Source organism: Hypoxylon fragiforme, assembly GCF_022984875.1.
Source record: "Hypoxylon fragiforme strain CBS 206.31 chromosome Unknown GGS25scaffold_3, whole genome shotgun sequence".
NCBI lineage: Eukaryota > Fungi > Ascomycota > Sordariomycetes > Xylariales > Hypoxylaceae > Hypoxylon > Hypoxylon fragiforme.
The window spans coordinates 710433-728688 of NW_026054758.1; the positions used below are offsets into that span (position 1 = coordinate 710433).

Genomic DNA, 18256 nt, shown 5'->3' on the forward strand with positions numbered 1-18256 from the left:
ACCGTTCGTCCCCCAATAAGATGAACCTCAGCCGTTCCTCCGAGAGCAAACGGGTTTATGTACCTAAAACCGTCATTAATCCCGTTCCGTAGGGGGGAAGTCATCCAAGGATAAGTTGTGTCTACCTACCTAGTAATACTTCCCGTCCTATAAATGCACACCAAAGGTCCTTTCGCTTTTGGATATTTATCCGCAATTTTTGCAAAGCTTATGGCGAAATTTATGCCACGGAATGGGTCGACGTAGCAAGTATTGCGGTTAAAGTCGTAGCGGGTGGGAAAGCTGCTGGTTGGCACCGCAGATCTTGGGGAACCCATGCAAATGGGAAGCCGTGCTGCCTACTACCTACCTAGGTGCCTACTTACCAGGCAGGTAGGTAGTAGTCTCAACGTCGTGTCTCACGTATACTATACTCGCTCTCCCGGCTCTTGACGAGCTTCTCATTGGTGCAGGCAACCCCCGTCCATCGTATGGGGTACCCGGGACGACCACATGCAAGTCTGATTCGACATTCCCGCGTGCTAAGCACCTCACTATCCTCTCTTACTGGAGGAAGTTTTTACGTCGTAAAAAGAGACTGGGAAATTCCGTAACGATTCTTCCCCCAGGAGAAAAAGATCCAAGGGCGGACAATCAAGTAGTAATAATCAGCGGCGGGAAAGAGAAAAAAAACTACCTAGGACTACTAGGCGGATTAGAAGTCCCCGTTGCCTTTTTTCGAGAGTAGTCGTGTCCGTCCCATCTCCTCGGACACGATGGGACAACTCGGGCTGTGATTTTTAAGTATGGCTCCTCTTCTTCCTCTTCATCTTCTTAAGCTGCTATGCGTGGGCTTGTGGTGGTGGCCGCTCCTATGCCTCGCGGCCATCCCGACTAATATCTCGCGAGGCGATGGGGCGGGGTCGATATACGGGCCAGCGAGCGGAGATGACGATCGTAGCGCGGAGGGTGAGGGTGGAAGCGGAAGGCATATCAGGGCCGCCCTGCAGTCTCGGAAAGTCGCAAATGTCACTATCAGCCCCGTCTCTCCCTATAATGAGACGGGAGTGGTAAGCCGGTCGTCGCCGCGGGAGCCGCTAGCGAGGTACGGGGAGGGGATCGTATATATGCTAGAGCGTATGCTTCAAGTTTCTCGTAGTTTATAAGGCAACGCAACAAGTGCTGATGGTGTGTTATATAGTTGCCATCGGAACACCCGGGCAGGTGGTCTCGGCTATCCTCGACACGGGATCGTACACGCTGCTCCTGGATCCAACCTGTGATCGAGCGGCGGACCCAACCGCTTGTCGAACGTACGGCTATTATGACACCTCGCAGTCTTCCACCGCGCAGAGTCTAGATGGATGGTTTGCTGGGAAATTCGGCACTGGTTATATGCAAGGGGTATGGTACAGCGACACGGCGTATGTGGGGATGGATAGTACGTATTACCTAGGTCTTCCTTTGTACTACAAGGAGGAAGCGTATTGGTGTTAACATCGACATCACAGACTTACCCCTTCCAAGTTTAAGGGTTGGCGTGAGCAAGTTGAGCGAGTATGTTTGGGCGGGTGTATTGGGCGTTTCGTATGGCAACGCGTGGAATACAGGATATAAAACCTTGCTAGACCTTTTAGTGGCGCAAGGCTACATCGAAGTACCGATATTCAGTTTAGGGGTTGGCTATCAAGGCGGTGGTAGTCCAAGTAAGTCACTCGGTCTCTACCAGATCGTAGAAAAAGTGTTAACCTGCCTACCTAACTTACCTAGGTGATATTATATTCGGAGGGGTCGACAGGAAGAAGTTCAGGGGGTACCTGGAGCCCCTTGAAATCTACCCCTACCCGGAACAGCAAATGAAACTTTTCAACCAAGTAAAGTAAGAGAAAAACTATCCAAGTTTTATAGACAGGTGAGCTGAACTGACATTGGGGAATCTACATAGTTATCGGGTAAACTTGACATCCTTAGGAATAACTCCTCCGGGGCAGAATGAAACGGTGCTGACGGAGAGCAAATTCGAACGCAATGTGCTAATCGACTCGGGATCCACGTATACCTATCTCAGTGCAGACATGGTAGCCGCAATAGCAAAGGCCTTGTATGCGTATCTGGATCCCCATGGTGTATGGATTGTACCATGCGAAAGCCGGAACCTAGATGGTTCCGTGAACTTCGGGTTCAACTTCTACAACATCGTGATTCGGGTCAACTATGCCGACTTCATCGTGGATTTCGATAGCTACTGCGCCCTTGGAGTGCAGATTACCGATGATAAAGACTCGACTTGGGTTCTTGGGACGAGTTTCATTCGAGCTGCGTACCGTAAGTATCAGTGTTGAATTTATTCCAAAGTCTCAATCTGTGAAAGGTTAGTGGGCTAATAAATTGTCACTAAAGTCGTGTTTGATCAGCAGAATGATGCTGTATGGATCGCACAATATTTTCCGTGCGGCGAAAGTGTAACCGATCTCACTACAGATGCTGGTAGACAACTGTGGTTAGAAGTCACAGGTCTTTGTTAATGAAGGAAATGGAAGGAAGGGGGTGTAAAACAGCATGACATCAATATTCGAGGAGTTGCACTTGATTTATAGGTAGTTATGCATAGGGTAAGCTGTGAGAGAGATGTATTCAATATTTGTGCATAGAGGAGTAGCACCAGATTCATCATAACAGAAGGCATTCTATTTAAATCACTTCGCACGTTAGACATCTGGTCCGCGAACATCCTCACTCAGCGGGCCTTGTCTAGTCCAGACGTTCATCTATCATACGAATTAGCCAAGTTCAACATTTCTAGTCGCTATTCATAACCACTTACCCCTATCTTCGAACCGCTAGTAACCGGCAAGCCAGCGTGCAACGTCCGCTGATCCCCCGTGCCGTCCTCATTTAAGTTCTGCCAAAAGACCGCATTGCCAACCACCGGCCGGAACGTGACGCCGTTCTCCCAAGGCTCATCGCAGTCGACGAACGCGCACCAGCGCTCGTCCTGGGGCGCGGGCACCATGGGGAAATTGGTGCCGCCGCCCGTGATGTCGTCCGAGGCCGCGACGTACGCGAAGAACGAGCTCAGCCGGTTGCCGCCGAGCGCGGACGTCGCTTGGACTGCGTTCGTGTACCAGTCCGTGTGGAAATGGTAGCGCTCGCCCTGCCCGTACTTCACCAGCTGCAGTGGCTCCAGGTGAGTCCGTGGCACGTCGAAGCCCTGGAATAGGAGGGCTCGCTCCTCGATGCACCGGACCACGGCGTCGCGGGGTACGTTGGTTGATTGCGACGTCCGTGTTTGTCGTAGCCCTTGCGCGCCGGATGAGTCGGCGACGCCTGAATGTGAGAAGGTATCTTTACTGTTACGAGATTGTTAAATCCAGTGTATCTTTTTAAGATAGACAGGTGGTGTAAAGGTACTCACGTTATTTCTTGAAGATGTGCTTGCTCATCTGCTGTAATAAAATCCTCCAGATATATGACCAGTGGTGATTTAGAAACGATATGGCTCTTGTAGGCGGGATGTTTGCAGGTATCATCACTCGATATTATCGGTTTTTGCGCACCACCATGCGCTTTGACTGTCCCCGCGGCGAGCGCAAATAGTAGGATGGAAATCAATGAACTCATCATGATTCAATATCGATGAGGCTTCCAATTATCTGAATTATTATGGATGAAATTTAAAGAAGAGTCTGTTAAAGAATGCCTAGGAAATAATGAAAAATGAAGATATGTCAATTTCCATCTAAAGCTTGGAAATCTTGAAGAAATGACACCTACTAGATTGACATCATCCCATGCCGGCGGTCATACATTATCGCAATGACACTACAAGATGCAAAGTTGAAACATCAATTGTTTGCGTAGAAAGGAGCTCCCCCTTGTTCAGCATCACAATGGCCCCTGATTGAGCTCTTTAGTGGAGAGCTACAGCACAGATCCAGGGTCCACATGATCCACAGGTGTCATGGAGACTCATGGGGGCACACATCGTCAGATCTAGCCCCTGATCTGCAGGGTAGCTTGGGTACCTATTTACCAGCTATACAACTCCTTGGTATTTGACCCCGCCGACATCCTTTTGCTTGAACTTGGAGAATTCACGATAATTTCGATGAGTGAAGACACAATGAAGATTATAAGTATAGAATTCTTAATATCCATCCTGGTAGGCGTCGCAGTAGCCTGGGAACATATAAATGAAGATGAATTTCGTCGAGCCATTTCAGGACATAACCAGGCCTTGGTTGCATGTAAGTCTGCATCTGCACTCGTCAATTTACAGGGCTAACAATGAAATGCGACTACAGTTATAGAACCTTCAACGTGAGCCTATTCACTTGACATCACATAACCTGAGACATACTAATTGTCATTTTTCAGGACAGCAAGTCAAGCCCTAGAGCCAGAATGGACGACTGCTATAGAATCAGAAAAGAAAGCCCTTCTAAGCGTTGATTGCACCTCTACCGCAAGTCTTTGCAAGGAATTTGGCATCATCTCGTATCCAGCCCTACGCTTCTTCGATGGTCATGGGAAAATGGTGTCCTACCGAGGCCCTAGAAGGGCAAAGTCGTACGATCACCTACTTATTGAACTCTCCCCTAAAGATGATGAGCTAAAACTTCAAACAGCATCATCTCCTACATAAAACGAGCGGTGCGCCCCGCTATCACCGTCCTGGACACCAAAGAAAAGGTACAGAACTTTGCACCCAGCGACGAGTACGTGATAATCGCACGCATCAACCCTCAAGACCCACACATCAAAACCGCGTACGAAGCCCTCGCATCCCAGTACCGCGACAGGCTGTCCTTCGGGCTCGTGACGCCCAAAACCGCAGCCACGACCGTCTCATGCTACAACAACCGCGACAGCCAGCAATTCGCCACCTCGGACCTCAGCGCCATCGACGCGCTGCCGAAGCTCATCTCAGACTGTCTCGAGCCCGTGATCGGCGAGTTCACGCGCGCGAGCGAGATCAAGTACCTGCAGTCTGGCAAGTCGCTGGTCTTCTACTTCGCCGGTGCCTCCAGCGAGCGCGACGCGTACGTCGACGCCATGCGCTCCGTCGCCAAGATGTACAAGGAGTACCTGCTCTTCGTGACCGTCGACGCGAACGAGTACGGCGACCTAGCTGAGCCGTTGGGATTAAGAGCTGGCAAGTTCCCGGCGCTGTCGGTGCAGAACCCGATGTTTGGGCAGGTTTTCCCGTACTCGGGTGGCCGTGAGATTAAGCCGGAGGCGGTGGGTGGGTTCTTGATGGATATAGTGCAGGGGAAGGTGAAACCGTGGGATGGGACGATGGAGGGTGAGGACAAAGGGGCGGATGAGCACGATGAGCTATAGGGGAATATTTAAGGTGATCGTGTATTCAACCAGACAGCATATAAACCTTAGAACGTGACATAACTTATGATTTTTCAATAAGAATAACACTTGCATCTATATCGAAATATCTGATACCTTGGCATTTCTTGAACAGAGGATCTTGGTCACCTAGCACTTCTCCTTTCTTAGATGGGAGCAATCCAACCTGCCCCTATGTCCCCCTTTCCTCCTATTCTCCCCTCTCATAGGAATTCCTACGGCAAGCTCATGAAAAGCTCCAAAAGCTTAGGATAATCCGGTACACTATAAACCCATAGCATTAGCAATCATGCCAGAAGCATTAGCATTAACGGCATATGAAGACACATACCCCAAGCCCGTAACAGGATCCCAACCCTTGATAGCCGGGAACCCCATCGTCTTGCACGCCTGGTTATCCCCCTTGGTAACGTCCTTGAAGACCTCGGGGTGCGAGTACTAGGTATTCCCATGTTAGCTCAAGGCCCCCCTTACTTCTTCTTCACCATCAACACTTACCAAGACCGGCTGCACAAACCCCACCGGCCCCTTACCCACAGCCAACCTCTCCTCATTCACCAACGTAATCAGCGCCCCCCACAGCGGCGCCGACGCCGACGTCCCCCCAATCCTGAGCAGCTCGCCCCCGCTCGAAATCACAAAGTGGTCCCCGTTCGCCGCGACATCCGGGTACGCCCTGCCCCTAACATTGAACCTCCCCCTCCCCTCCTCCACAAAACTGTAGTTCCCACCCCCGCCCTCGTACCCCTCGAACGTCAAGTTCGCCTTGCCCAGATACGCTCCCACAGCGTCGCGCTGCCACTCGGGAGCAGCGTAGATATTCGAGAACCCGCCCCCGGAGCTGAAGCGATCGGTCGCCTCCTCGGGGGTGACGCCGGGCGTCGCGTTCGCCTGCAGCACCGTCGCGCCAACGGCCAGGATGTACGGGCACGTCGCGAGGAACTGCGGGTTGAACACGTCGCCGGCCTTGCCCAGGCACCCCGTCGGCGCCGCCTGGGTGGGGAAGCCGCCCACGCCGTCGTCGCCCGACGAGATGACGACGGTGGTGCCCTGCAGGCCCAGTTTCATGATCTCGGCGCACTGGCGCTGCTGGTAGGAGGGGGGGAGGTCGGCTTCGGAGCCGGAGTAGGAGATGGAGAGGACGTGGGGGGCGGGGTACGCGCCGCACATGAGGGGCCCGCTGTAGCCGGCGCGGTCGTGCGGGTTGGGGTACACGGGGTCGCGGCACGCGGGGCGCGCGCAGTTGCCGGTTTCGTTGAAGGCGGAGAATGTGCAGTAGGAGCCGTCGATGGCGTTCCAGAGGTCTAGGCAGGGAGTTTAGCAATTGTCTTACCTAGGTAGGTAACAGGGGTTGCAAGGAAAGGGTGGAGATGGCGAGAGCTTACTGTTGAAAAACCCCGTGTACGCCTCAGGGTTCATGCTGTACAGGTTCTGGTAGTACTCGTCGTCGACCTGGAAGAGCACGGGCTCCTGCGGCCAGATCAGCCCATACGCCATCTGGAAGTCGAGGTTTGCCTCCGAGCCAGCGCCGTTGAGGTTCGTTGCGGGCCCTTCGCCGCCGTCGACGGAGAAGAGTTCGGGGTGCGTGCCGTTGGGGATTTCGCTGTACGCGGAAGGTGTTCGTTAGTTACGTGTGCTTGGCATGCTATACTATACTTACTAACTGATGATATACATATAGAGGGAGAGAGGGAGAGGGAGAGACGGTAAAGAAAGACGTAGGATGGAATCACCTCGTAAAGCTCCAGAAAAAGTTATCGAGGTCGAACTGGGTGTAGTGCTGTCCGAGCGACTGGAAGATCCCCATCCTATTATCAGGGTGCTTCTTGGTTCCCCTCGGAATACCGTACAGCTCTGAGCGTAGTTAGCTAACCTAGATCGTAGACAGTACCTTGGCCATCCTTACCCCTGATGCAATCCGGGGTTATGTACTCGTCACAACCTCCCGGCAGCGTAAAGTTCCCGCTCTCTAGCACGCCGTCTGGCTCCACAGGGCTCGCAAAGCGCAGCGGGCCCTCAACGTTGACGCCGATGGTTCTTTTTGGTAGCGGTTGCTTATTTCTGCTTCTCTCGCTCTTCAGGTTTCCTAGTTCGCTCTCGGTAACCGGTTGGCCAAAGCGAGGGCGGGACCCTAACCCCCTTTTCTTCGACGGGGGGTCTTGCGTATTTCCGTAGCCCATCAGTTTTATGCCGGGGGTGATGTAGTCAATGTGTTCTTTTACTTCCTTGGGTACGTGGTATCTTGAAGCCGATTAGTTAGTTGGTCTGCGCAAGTATTCTGGGGTAGTCAAGCACTCACTCCTCACAGGCGATGTTCTTGACACCTGTGTCTATGTGTTCCCAAACATGGTAGTCTGTCATCAAGACGTCCTCTACCTCTTTGACGGGAGCATCGAATTGAATCCACTATAAAGGCCGTATGTTAGAGACATGCGTAATGTGGTGATAAGTATAGGTAGGTATTGCGCACTTGCTTGTTGCTAGACTGCGAGATGGTATGCGAGGGAATGCCCGCTTCGACAAGCCAATCTTTCACGGTTTTAACGCTTGATTCCGCCGGCTCGAACAGCTTAATGACCTCTTCTGCAGACAGGTGTTTGCCATAGTTCTTGGATTCGGGGTTCGATCTTCAATCCTATTAGCTATTGTTTCTCTAAGTGGATAGTGATAGCCATCGCACATTTCCATTAATAGATCATGTCCAGATTGAAGATTCTTCTGCTTCAAGCCTATGCGCATGGGTAGGATGGCATCGGGAACGGCCCTTTGGACAAGCGTCCAGGACCTCGCCTGCACTGTCGTTCGCTTCTCATGTTGAACATGCGTATCCGGGATGCTACGTTTCGACTTCTGAGAGCCAGCACCTTGCGATGCATGAAAAGGAGGTGCAGCTAGAACTTCTAGCACGGTCAAGCCCGTCAAGACAACAAACCCAAAAAACTTCATTTTGACGGCCTCGCGACAGAATAGCAGGAGTTACCTAGGCTGACATCACGAGAAGCTACGCGACAGGCATTTTATAACAGAATTTAGCTACTTAGTCCCATTAATCAATTGCTAAACCCTGTTCTGCTTTTAGGATGATGTGTATTAGTTGGGAGACATCATTAACGACCCTCCCTGCCGAAAGCTTTCTTTCGGCATTACCCCCAGCCAAGACTATGAAATATACTACCCATCCACTCTCACTGGGTGCGGGTAAATACGACTTTGCGGATCCTGAAAGTCAATATGTGGTAGTGAACTGCGGTCTGGATGATCATATCGGGGTATTTGGGATTTTATAGATGCAAAGTAGTCCTAGTGATAGGGTCCGACAATCTAGGTCTTCGCAAAGCTCGAGCTTGTACAATGGTGCTTTCTCGAATTTATTGTAGGAACCCTAGTTATTTCTCTCACTCAATAGCGAGACAATATGCAGGAATGTCGCTGATGGTGCTAAAGCGTCTGCCAAGGGGTGGGTGGACGTCCATCTATCCTAGTGGGTAATAGACAAAGAAAGGAGAAAGGGAGAGGGGAAGTATAGGTAGAATCCTTGATTCAACCCCACGTAATCTCGAGACCATCTGTTATTGATTGGCGATCATGGGCATTTATTGTCTTTGTCGCGTCCTACACATAGTAGAAGTTCTCAATTTCCCCCTCGATGCGATCAGCGTCCGTCCATTCACGAGGCAGAGGACAAGGCGCGTACTCAGTATCATCGCTCACCAGACAGATGTTGACGGCGAGCCAAAGTATGTGGTTATCCCGCCGGTCCAGGAACCAGGATTCCCTGTGCGGCCTGGTCCCCCCTTCTTGCTGTCCCTGTATTGAACCACAGATACAAGCTGATTTCAATTTCGAGTGTAGCGAACTTCGCATCTCTAGAAGAAGTATTTTCCATGACGAACGAATTAGTGACGTGTCATGGAGACATAGTCGATTCAAGCATTTCTGCTTCTTGAGAATTGTCATTAGCTCGCGTCGGTCACATTCAATACCCCTTAGGGCCAAACTGGTAAGGTTCTCCCATTCGCATTCAGGCTCGATGATATGTTCAAGGCTATACCGGCTAGGGCCAGACCACCCTAAGTAGTCGCCAATTGTGATCTCAAGCGTTTCAAGTTGGCGGAAAGACTTGGTCAAGTCGCGTAAGCCTCTGTTTTTGTCTAGTGCCATCTTACATCTATGTAGAAGCACGAGTTTGACACAAAAGTAGACACCGACCGTGAAATTCCGCCTTTTCGGTAAGTATACTGGTATCGACGTGTAGTTTAAAAGTTGTGGCATTGGTGCAAGGCAAAAAGGCGTCGCGAAGTTCGGTGATAGCTGGATCTTCGACAATCTGATAAGTGATGCCGTCGGCCGAAAATGTCTTTAGACTGGGGTCGGCCTTGGCGATGACGGGGAGAAGTGAATACATTTGTCGAAGACCGTTGAGCTTCAGATAGCCGTTTTCTGCATCATCAGTGTCCGGGCGATATATGTAGGTGGGTTTGCTGCGCTTGCCCCTGTAGCGTCTACGAGAGGACACGATGATTTCCTCTAGAGCCGGAAAATGACACCCGGCCTCTTCGATACAAGAAATGTCAGTATTTCTTTGTAGAATCTGATGCTGGGGATCGAAGGTGACGTGAAGTTCCGTGAAGAAAAATGACCTAGGATCGGGGACACCACCTACTATCCTTCTTAAACGTGGTCTTCCTTGACTTTTCGCACGATCAAGAGGTTTTTTTTATCAGCATTATAGGATCGACAATGTAGACCAGTGACTTGATGCTCGTGGACGCAACAGGGTGCAATCAAATATATCGGAGCATATCCAAAGACTTGGAGTCAAAAGACATGACAACCGTTCGATATGCGAAGCGAAGACCGACGTCGGCAAAGGCTTTGCTGCACAAGCGGAAGTTGCTTACGTCCTGCATATCAAGGTACGAGCAAATTTTGCCCAGGACTTCGGGCAACGACATTGCGCTCATCGTGAAGAACAAAAAGGTCTAGGAATTCCAACTGGTGTGGTAGAAATATGAATGGCGAGAGCTATAGTAGATGATGTCAGCAGACGAAAGCTGGATGTAGGTTGGTGAGTTGGTTGCTGATGAGAGTGTGTATTGTGCATTTTCTTCTGTTTAATTTAGTTCTGCGGTGTTTATATGTAGTATTGTGAGCAAGAATTCGTTTCTACAGAGATGGCTAAGCCAGAAATGTTGCTCTCTAGGGCTACAAGAGGCCAATTTGCATTGTAGATACCTCAAGCATCGACCTTAGGCTAGTAAGTACTCTAGGTTAGGTACCTAGGTAAGCAGGTGCCTACATGTATGCAAGTCGGTAGCACCGCGCATCGCGCAAGGTGGTTTCAATCTCATCACTCAGCGTCTAATTACGCCGTTTCATTTCCATTAATATCGACCTAACTCTCCTATCCCAAAAGCTCGCACCCTTCTCTGACCACACCGACGACAGCACCTGTCTGAATAGCCTCACTTCCTCCAGCGGATACTCGATACTCGATCTCCGCTAGGCCATCTAGCCATCGGATCATAGCTTGAGGCTTGACCTCCATCTTCATTAACTGCTCCGATAGGGCAGTGATGATGTCTGCCAAGGCGAGACCGTTTGCTACCTTCAACGTGTTAATGGTAGAGAGACATGTAGTGACATCACTCGTAGTCAGCAACGTGTCAGCAATCTTTGTGATCGCCTCAGGGGGCGGGGCCGCTATGCAGTTGTAGATGGTCTCTGTCGTGATAGTCTCCCTGACAATGTCCTTCTCGGCAACTTTTGGCGCATCTTTAGGCTGCATCGGAGTGCCTAGTTGGATAGTTAGTATTGGGAAGTGCTGTTTAAGCTCATAGAAGGTAATCTATGGTTGAACTTACTGGATGCGTGACAAGCCTGGAGCACGTTCAAGGCTCGTCGCATATCACCTTTGCTCAGCTTGACTAAAGCGTCAGCGGCTTCACCCGAGATCTTAACTCCCTCCTCTAGGATAACCTTGTCTACCAAGACCCGAATGTCATTTTCCTTTAAAGGGCTAAATCGAAAGCGTGTACATCGAGATAGCAGTGCGGGCGATAACTTGTGTGTGTAGTTGGCAATAATGCAGAATCGTGTATTTGCCGTATACTTCTCCATAATTCGTCGCAGGGCCATTTGCGCCGTGTTGGTCATGGCATCGGCCTCGTCTAGAATGATGAGCTTGTAGCTTGCGATCCCGCCTGAACGCGAGGCGCCACCCATAGTGAAGATCTGCTTGGTTGATGCAAAGGTTTTGATCTGCTCACGTACAACGTCTATACCTCGGTCATCTGAGGCATTCAGTTCTAGTACCATTTGCCGTAAATTCTCTGTGCCGTATATTCGTCTCGCAAGGGCTAGAATGGTGGACGTCTTTCCAGTTCCGGGGGGTCCATAGAGAAGAAGATGGGGTAACCGATTCGAATCAACGAATTTGTTTATAGTAGCTAGGATATCTTGGTGGCCAGAGACATCAGATAACGATACAGGCCGATATTTCTCAACCCTAACTCTGACTTAGCAAGCTTTCAGTGTACAATTGCTAGTCCTGATAGTCTTACCATGGTAAAGAATCTTCTGCTTCGACCGGTAGATTTGCAGCACTACGCTTTCCCTTGGCAGTGTTGTCGGAGGAGAATTTGATATCGTTGGAGACAGGAGGAGCATCAATGTCCATCTCATCCTCGAAGTCGGACATGTTGGACTCTCTAGTTTTGTCTCTTAACAAACGATGAGTTATCTTTATGGCAGCGACCTTTTCTAGCGTGGTTTCTTCCTCGGCAATGTAGTACGTTAAGTTTTCATAGGACTCACTCAATGATACGAGGTGCAATTAGTAGTATGGTTGGTATCATTCGGCTTTTTTAGAAATAGATGTCCTTTACCCAGTTACCGTTGGAAGACGCGTAAATTGAATTCCTCAACGCGTCTGCATGTGAATCTTGGTCTGGTGGGGCTGGTATCTCTTTAAGCTTAGATAATCAAATAGGCTGGCTGATATGGTTGTGGCTAATGCATAGTTAATGTGGCGTTGCCTACCTATCCGATGTCATCAATGATTGATCAATCATGATGCAACTTAGAACTTCATTTATTCAATTTATTCAACTTCAACTTCTTCAACTCCTGATTCATCACAATTATTTAGCTTCAATTCTTCAATTCTTCAAGTTTCATTAATTTCAAATAATAAAATCATCACTTTACCATCCGAATAACTCGCTAAAAAGCTCCATGTACTGCTATGAGATATACCGTTACCCTTTCTGATTCAGATCGCTTTGTTCCTCCCGCTTCACATCCGCCCATTTTCTTACTATTACGCCCTTAACTCTGCAAGAAAGAGTTGCTTACTTTAATCAATTCCCTCAACTCCTGGTCCACTTCTTCCTCCTCGCTTTCCTCTGCATCAGTTGTGCTGCTAGCTTCAGAGCTACAGGCAGACGTCAGGTCACTTGCCGGAAGCCATTCACCATCGGAAGATGATGACGACGAAAATGAGGAGAAAGATGCCACTGAGCTATCATCAGAGTCGCTGTCTGACGAGTCCTCCCAATCTTCCCATCCATCCGCCTTGGTAAAGTTGCGCACCGTCAGTCTGCTCCTGTGTTTCGGATGTTCTCGACTGGAATTTCTTGACCGGCACCGTGATCTTTTGCTGCACTTAATAGCACGACGAACTATGTCCTTATCCTCCATCGCATTGTACAACGGCTTCGCATTTCTGTCTTCGAGAATTAGGGGAGTCGCCTCTCTCGTTTTATCATCCTTGTTTCCAGATGTCGATTGGCTCTTCTGGTGAGTCTCAGCCTTGATTTCTTCCTGTTGTTGACCAGCCACCCACCATGAAACCTCTTCTCCCTCTTTGTCCTCTGCTTCATCCCAAAAGAAACTCTGCCTAAGCGGACTTTTGGGACTAGTAGGACTTCCCTGTCCGTTATTTTGATCCGCAATCTCTCGCACTTCCAGCGTCACAGTTGACGGCATTTTATCGTCCAAGCCCAATGGTACGGTTGCGATGGGCGATGGTGATGGGAGTCCCTCCAGGGGTGACTCCTGCAAATTCTTTTCTAGTGCTTCCTCTTGAAGCCTGAACCGCTCATGGTGGCATTGAGATGGGAAATCGCAGTCGATCATGCAATTGTGCTTCCGATCAACGAAAGCTTGCTCGCGTTGCTTCTGTCCCGCCCAAGTTGTGATTTGTAATCCAAGAACCTTGCGGCGCCAGGCACCCCATTCTTCCCATCCGCCATAGTCAAACTCCGAGGGGCACGTGCTGTTGCTGCGGCGTCGCTTCTTACCACGACGGGTCTGTTGCGTAGTTGTAGAAACGCAATACTCGTGATCACAGACGAGACAGCGCCGCGTGCAGCCAATGCGATAGATGGTGTTGCATGAGTGACACTGCCACAGCCAGGGATATGGCTTACGAGGCGGGGGTGGGGGTGTAGGCATACCGTCAGGAGTTAGCGGTAAAATATTTCGGAGATGTAGTCGAGCAGGTGGTGTGATAGGCATCATAGAAGACCTATTACTCGGGGAGGGGGATAATAAAGTAGAAGACATGGCAGCGGCGGGCTGTCTCGAGTGAATAGACAGCGTGGGTAGATTCCTACGTGGAGGCATGATGTTGTCTCTGTTGTGTATTATGTGTGTAAGTGGCGGTAAGGTGAGTGTCTAGTGACTCCGGTTTGGAAACGAATATAAAATCCAAGATGTTTGCTTGTTGATACTGATACCGAGCCTATGACCAATAACCATTCGTCTAAGCCCTCGTTGACTCAGCAGACCTAACCTTGATGGTTCCTCTAACCCGTACTGTGAGGTAACAAACTTCACCGTGAAAACTCTGCGACAAGAAAGAAAAATATAATGATGAAGAAAACTGTCTTAGTCAAACAAAACTTGGTTCTTTAAAAGAGGGTTGGTTGTGCGAAGGAGCGACTTGATTAAGGATGAGTATGTATAGTAGTTAATTATGAAAAGAAAATACTTATTATAATAAGGAAAGACTCTAGGAAAAGAAGAAGAAGAAGAAGAAGAAAATACGAGATAAGTAAGGAGAAAATAATCCCGAAGATGGGAGGAAAAGAAGCTGTTTTTAGGGCTGAGACTTCGTCCTGGGTTATATCCGCGCGGCGGTTGGTGTCCCCCCCCCCTCCCCCCCTAGCAAGGAGAGGCTATCGACACTTCTAGCAGATGGGCTTACTTTGTCCCACGTCCCCGAAACAAAGACACCTCCGGCGCTTCTGTGGGCGGTAGCCGCAATCTCTCGTGCGTAAGGATGGGGGAAGCTCTACGCTTTGGGTAGGGGGGGTAATCGTTCGTCGTGCAACGCCCCTTTGTCGTATTGTTGGGGTTTTTCCATTGATAGGTATACACGCGGAGATTTCCGCGCACGACGGTTGCTAGGGCACGGTGGTGTCGATGATGTATATTTTTGATACCTAGCGCGATTCCCATGACAAAGACGCACGAGGGTTGAAGGGAACAAGGGCGCGTTGGGGACAGTTGGTTGGTTGGTTGGTATGGTTTGGTTTGGTTTGGTTTGGGCAAAAAGCGGTATCCGCGCGGGGTGACAAAGGCGAGCGGCGTGGGAAAATAAAGCAACAGAGGTTTTTAAACATGGCAACAAAGCTGGGCTGCCCGAAGGAGAGGGTAGGCGTGGCTCGATGGGCTGAGTTGATAGGCTGGGTAGTTGGGACGTCGGTATCGCTCAGGGTGAGGCTCCCTGGCCTAGTGGTATGGATGGAGCAACGAGATCGCAAGCTTCGGATGCTTCACTTGCATACTCGGAAGCTTCACTCGCATACGGCCGTTGCTTTGCTCGTGGGCGGGCTAGTTAGAATGTATCAAGGTATTTGAACGCCCTTTCAGATTTACATCCCGTATAGGCCTGGGCAAGTATATTCAGGGGTTGCATAGATGAACGTTGTTGGACATACTAGGTATGCTGGCCTAACTAACATGGCCTTAGGGTGAAAAGAGTGTTGAGAAAAGGAGGCATTATAGAACTGCTCGCGACTTGCCTGTTCACCCCTTTGCCTGCTCCTCGAGCCCAGCTTGTGGTCTCCTGGTGGCTCTACACCACTTACAGCCTAAAGACCTATGTACCGGGCAGGGGTATATACAAGAAAGAAAGTAACTCACGTCCTAAATCCCGGGCTGCTTTGACGACGAGATTCGGAGATTTATTATGTAGCGCAGCAATAGGAACAAAGAACACCTTAGCTATTCCAAAGTTGCTGTGAAGTTAGTGCATGTTTCTATACAAGAAAGTGCCAGTCACGTCTACCTCCCCCCCCTTTCCCCCCTTTCCTTCCTTCCTTGATCGTCTTTTGACTTCATCTATACCTGCCTAGGTAGGGAGGTAGGTGCCCAGGTATACGACATCCATAAATCTCATAAACTGCCTCTATAAGTGAGAGCTACTCAGGTAGAACAACCCTCCGTTCATAAACAACCTTGGAGCCTACCTCCCTACCTAGAGACACAACCCCTCTCACGCATCCCAATACCCCTTTCCATGCCTCTGGCATTAGACACAACATACCCAGGCTCCCACGATTCTATTATGTTTTATTCCCACTCACTACCCGAACAACCGAATATACAAGTCCAAGCATCTATGTTTCGCTGAGGTGAAGTGGGATGAGATGAGATGAGAAAAGGTTAAGAGTCGTTGAAGATGGTTTTTAGCTATAACTACCTCTAGTACACAAGGGACAACCTGGTTACTCGTCCTGGATCGACGATATAAGCTAACCCAGGTAGTATGAACAAAGGGGAACGATACATACCTGAGTAGGCACCTACAGATGTTGGCACGTTGGGAACTACATAGGTGAGTGAGCTCAACAAGTTATAAACTATTAGGTATTCTTAGCACGCACCTGGGCATACATGCTTCCTTGAATATCATCTTGGTTAAGCAGATTAAAGGAAAAAAATACATACCTACCTACGTCAAGACAGTATAAGTAGTACCTAGGCAGTAAACCTCATCATGCGAAGAAGAAAAGAAAAGCACTTCATATATTAATACCCATCATCACACCAATGAAAAACCAAATCAATAATCGAAGCAGCGTGATATTATTTGTTTGCCTGAATCAAGGCCATAGAAGGTTGGTGAGACGGCCCAGACCTCCACTCATCCCTACGTAAGAATCGCATAAGCAAGCCTTGACCAACTACCATTATCTCTTCTTGCCAGTACCATCTCCTGAGCACCCTTTGGCCTTGCCGAAAATCTTCTGAATTATCTCAACCCTGAATGCTACTTCAGAGCCAAAATGCCCAGCGCAAGCAACCGCGATTCCGTCAAGGGGATGCCAGAATACGTCGTCATAATTAACCGTCCTAAGTCGTGAGACCGTGTAGCCCACCTCCAGAAGTAGAGAACCTTGTGCCACATAGCAAGAACAGTTGGAAGCGAAAGACTATGAAGTTGGAAAACTTCAAATACAAAGGTAGCAGGATGCTTATGCTTCGATAGCCTTGTTCTTCTTCTTGGCCTCGACCTTGAGTAGCAAAGCTCGGTTGATGTGGGGTAGGACACCACCAAAGGCGATGGTTGCACGAATCAAAGTATCGAGTTCTTCGTCACCACGGATGGCGAGCTGGAGGTGGCGGGGAGTGATGCGTTTAACCTTAAGATCCTTGGCAGCATTCTAGGCAGAAGAGTCAGTATGCTGTACTACCAACAAAGCCTTGAGGTGATATGGGGGGAGGGATGTGGGACAGCAGTAAATAACAAGGTGGCACCAAGAAAACAAAGAAGATGGATGACTCACTCCTGCGAGCTCCAGGACTTCAGCAGTAAGATACTCGAGAACGGCCGTAACATAAACTGCTGCCTTAGCTCCGACGCGCATCTTGTTTTGGGTGTTTTGCTTCAAGAAACGCTTGACACGACCGCAGGGGAACTAGACAGTAAATGTTAGTAGAGCTCCACGTTACATTGTAGATAATTCCTAGAAAAAAAATTGCGCGTGTTATGGTGGATGGCATTGAATGAATAGTGTGTCGCATCTGGCGCTGTGATGCAAGGAAAGCAGCTTTATCGTGACCATCGCATGTTCGTAAATATTTTCAATGTCCGGCATATGCGTGGAATATCTTGAGTAAATTGAAGATAGCGGGTACCGCAGAATTCGCGCAGTAAGTTCGATGTTCCTAATTCAATCCGTGCGACGATTCAAGACTGCTCACGAGGACGTGTCGTGTTGAAGAAAAATGCGCGTCATTATATAAATCGAGGGGCAGGTCGTCGGTATCGATGGTAGAAGCTCGAGATTGCGGGTATAGCGACGAGACGATCGACCAAATATAATGGAGAAAAAGCCGCGATGCATCACGACAAATATTAAAAGTAAAATCTTACCTGAAGTCCAGCACGAGCGGAATGGCTTTGCTGCTTCTTGGGACCTTCATGGGCGGCGGCGGCGGCGGCAGCAGAAGTCTTTCCACCTGAGCTCTTGCCTCCAGCTGATTTGCCTTTTCCACCAGCCATTGTGTTAATTTTATATCGAGTCGCGCAAATTCGATGGAATGTTGGTAATGGCTAAATTATTGTTGCTTCAATACGACGAGATTTAATTGTATCAGTTTCGAGTTGGGTTGGTTAAGTTTGCGCGTCAAAGGATATGTTTGTCGGTGAAAATTGTTTTTTATTTTTTTTTGGTTTGTGTTTTGTTGTTTGGAGGCGTTGGAAAATCGAAAATCGAAAATCGAGAGGCGGCGCGGTACGTCTTGGTTGATACTTCTTTCACTGGGAAAGGCGGGCTGAGGTCTTGCGGGTGGGAAAGCTTAGGTACATACCACCACTGTAGGTGGCACGTTATCAGTGGCCTTGTAGGCTTGCTGAATGGCTAAGGTTGCCTGTTCGGGTCGATGCAATGCGCTGAGG

At 49.3% G+C, this 18256-nt stretch overlaps 8 protein-coding genes across 8 annotated transcripts; 2 read left to right on the plus strand and 6 right to left on the minus strand.

Annotated features, from left to right (window-relative positions):
* Positions 1–468: 468 nt before the first annotated feature.
* GGS25DRAFT_529798 (acid protease) lies at positions 469–2504 on the plus strand (the record flags this gene model as incomplete). Its single annotated transcript, XM_049265319.1, has 5 exons — positions 469–1116; positions 1181–1420; positions 1491–1685; positions 1951–2304; positions 2380–2504. The coding sequence occupies exons 1-5, from the start codon at positions 786–788 to the stop codon at positions 2502–2504; spliced, it is 1245 nt and encodes a 414-aa protein (XP_049118584.1). The 5' UTR covers positions 469–785.
* A 118-nt stretch (positions 2505–2622) lies between these two features.
* GGS25DRAFT_168194 (uncharacterized protein) lies at positions 2623–3845 on the minus strand. Its single transcript, XM_049256536.1, has 3 exons — positions 3395–3845; positions 2804–3329; positions 2623–2747 (listed from the first exon to the last, which is right to left on the minus strand). Exons 1-3 carry the CDS (start codon positions 3601–3603, stop codon positions 2688–2690), a joined length of 795 nt encoding a protein of 264 aa, XP_049118585.1. The 5' UTR covers positions 3604–3845; the 3' UTR covers positions 2623–2687.
* Positions 3846–3979: 134 nt separating this feature from the next.
* On the plus strand, positions 3980–5429 carry GGS25DRAFT_480106 (uncharacterized protein). The gene is made up of 4 exons (XM_049260052.1): positions 3980–4226; positions 4284–4299; positions 4357–4548; positions 4608–5429. The coding sequence occupies exons 1-4, from the start codon at positions 4088–4090 to the stop codon at positions 5320–5322; spliced, it is 1062 nt and encodes a 353-aa protein (XP_049118586.1). The 5' UTR covers positions 3980–4087; the 3' UTR covers positions 5323–5429.
* A 109-nt stretch (positions 5430–5538) lies between these two features.
* GGS25DRAFT_529802 (subtilisin-like protein) lies at positions 5539–8289 on the minus strand (the record flags this gene model as incomplete). Its single annotated transcript, XM_049265320.1, has 9 exons — positions 5539–5607; positions 5675–5781; positions 5842–6647; positions 6729–6946; positions 7077–7197; positions 7250–7584; positions 7643–7749; positions 7814–7970; positions 8024–8289. The coding sequence occupies 9 exons, from the start codon at positions 8287–8289 to the stop codon at positions 5559–5561; spliced, it is 2166 nt and encodes a 721-aa protein (XP_049118587.1). The 3' UTR covers positions 5539–5558.
* A 666-nt stretch (positions 8290–8955) lies between these two features.
* Positions 8956–10307, minus strand: GGS25DRAFT_519114 (uncharacterized protein; the record flags this gene model as incomplete). Its single annotated transcript, XM_049263645.1, has 3 exons — positions 8956–9494; positions 9553–10034; positions 10156–10307. 3 exons carry the CDS (start codon positions 10305–10307, stop codon positions 8956–8958), a joined length of 1173 nt encoding a protein of 390 aa, XP_049118588.1.
* Positions 10308–10419: 112 nt separating this feature from the next.
* Positions 10420–12271, minus strand: GGS25DRAFT_480109 (P-loop containing nucleoside triphosphate hydrolase protein). Its single transcript, XM_049260053.1, has 3 exons — positions 11907–12271; positions 11208–11851; positions 10420–11139 (listed from the first exon to the last, which is right to left on the minus strand). The coding sequence occupies exons 1-3, from the start codon at positions 12041–12043 to the stop codon at positions 10748–10750; spliced, it is 1173 nt and encodes a 390-aa protein (XP_049118589.1). The 5' UTR covers positions 12044–12271; the 3' UTR covers positions 10420–10747.
* A 327-nt stretch (positions 12272–12598) lies between these two features.
* Positions 12599–14260, minus strand: GGS25DRAFT_168276 (uncharacterized protein). The gene has a single exon (XM_049256538.1). It carries the CDS (start codon positions 13969–13971, stop codon positions 12673–12675), a length of 1299 nt encoding a protein of 432 aa, XP_049118590.1. The 5' UTR covers positions 13972–14260; the 3' UTR covers positions 12599–12672.
* A 2304-nt stretch (positions 14261–16564) lies between these two features.
* GGS25DRAFT_168264 (histone H2A.Z) lies at positions 16565–18220 on the minus strand. The gene is made up of 3 exons (XM_049256537.1): positions 17732–18220; positions 17142–17273; positions 16565–17018 (listed from the first exon to the last, which is right to left on the minus strand). Exons 1-3 carry the CDS (start codon positions 17858–17860, stop codon positions 16830–16832), a joined length of 450 nt encoding a protein of 149 aa, XP_049118591.1. The 5' UTR covers positions 17861–18220; the 3' UTR covers positions 16565–16829.
* Between the last annotated feature and the right edge of the window lie 36 nt (positions 18221–18256).

Excerpts from the sequence above, each read along its gene's own strand:
- GGS25DRAFT_168264 (XM_049256537.1), bottom strand. The coding sequence starts at position 17,860 with ATGGCTGGTGGAAAAGGCAAATCAGCTGGAGGCAAGAGCTCAGGTGGA. Across the intron at positions 17,274-17,731 it reads CCGCTCGTGCTGGACTTCAG|TTCCCCTGCGGTCGTGTCAA; the intron begins GTAAGATTTTAC and ends TTTACTGTCTAG. Across the intron at positions 17,019-17,141 it reads AAGTCCTGGAGCTCGCAGGA|AATGCTGCCAAGGATCTTAA; the intron begins GTGAGTCATCCA and ends TCTTCTGCCTAG.
- GGS25DRAFT_480109 (XM_049260053.1), bottom strand. The coding sequence starts at position 12,043 with ATGTCCGACTTCGAGGATGAGATGGACATTGATGCTCCTCCTGTCTCC. Across the intron at positions 11,852-11,906 it reads GCAGAAGATTCTTTACCATG|GGTTGAGAAATATCGGCCTG; the intron begins GTAAGACTATCA and ends AGTCAGAGTTAG. Across the intron at positions 11,140-11,207 it reads CCAGGCTTGTCACGCATCCA|GCACTCCGATGCAGCCTAAA; the intron begins GTAAGTTCAACC and ends CTATCCAACTAG.
- GGS25DRAFT_168194 (XM_049256536.1), bottom strand. The coding sequence starts at position 3,603 with ATGATGAGTTCATTGATTTCCATCCTACTATTTGCGCTCGCCGCGGGG. Across the intron at positions 3,330-3,394 it reads GCACATCTTCAAGAAATAAC|TAAAGATACCTTCTCACATT; the intron begins GTGAGTACCTTT and ends ATCTCGTAACAG. Across the intron at positions 2,748-2,803 it reads CTAGCGGTTCGAAGATAGGG|ATGAACGTCTGGACTAGACA; the intron begins GTAAGTGGTTAT and ends TTCGTATGATAG.
- GGS25DRAFT_168276 (XM_049256538.1), bottom strand. The coding sequence starts at position 13,971 with ATGCCTCCACGTAGGAATCTACCCACGCTGTCTATTCACTCGAGACAG.
- GGS25DRAFT_480106 (XM_049260052.1), top strand. The coding sequence starts at position 4,088 with ATGAGTGAAGACACAATGAAGATTATAAGTATAGAATTCTTAATATCC. Across the intron at positions 4,549-4,607 it reads GGCCCTAGAAGGGCAAAGTC|CATCATCTCCTACATAAAAC; the intron begins GTACGATCACCT and ends AACTTCAAACAG.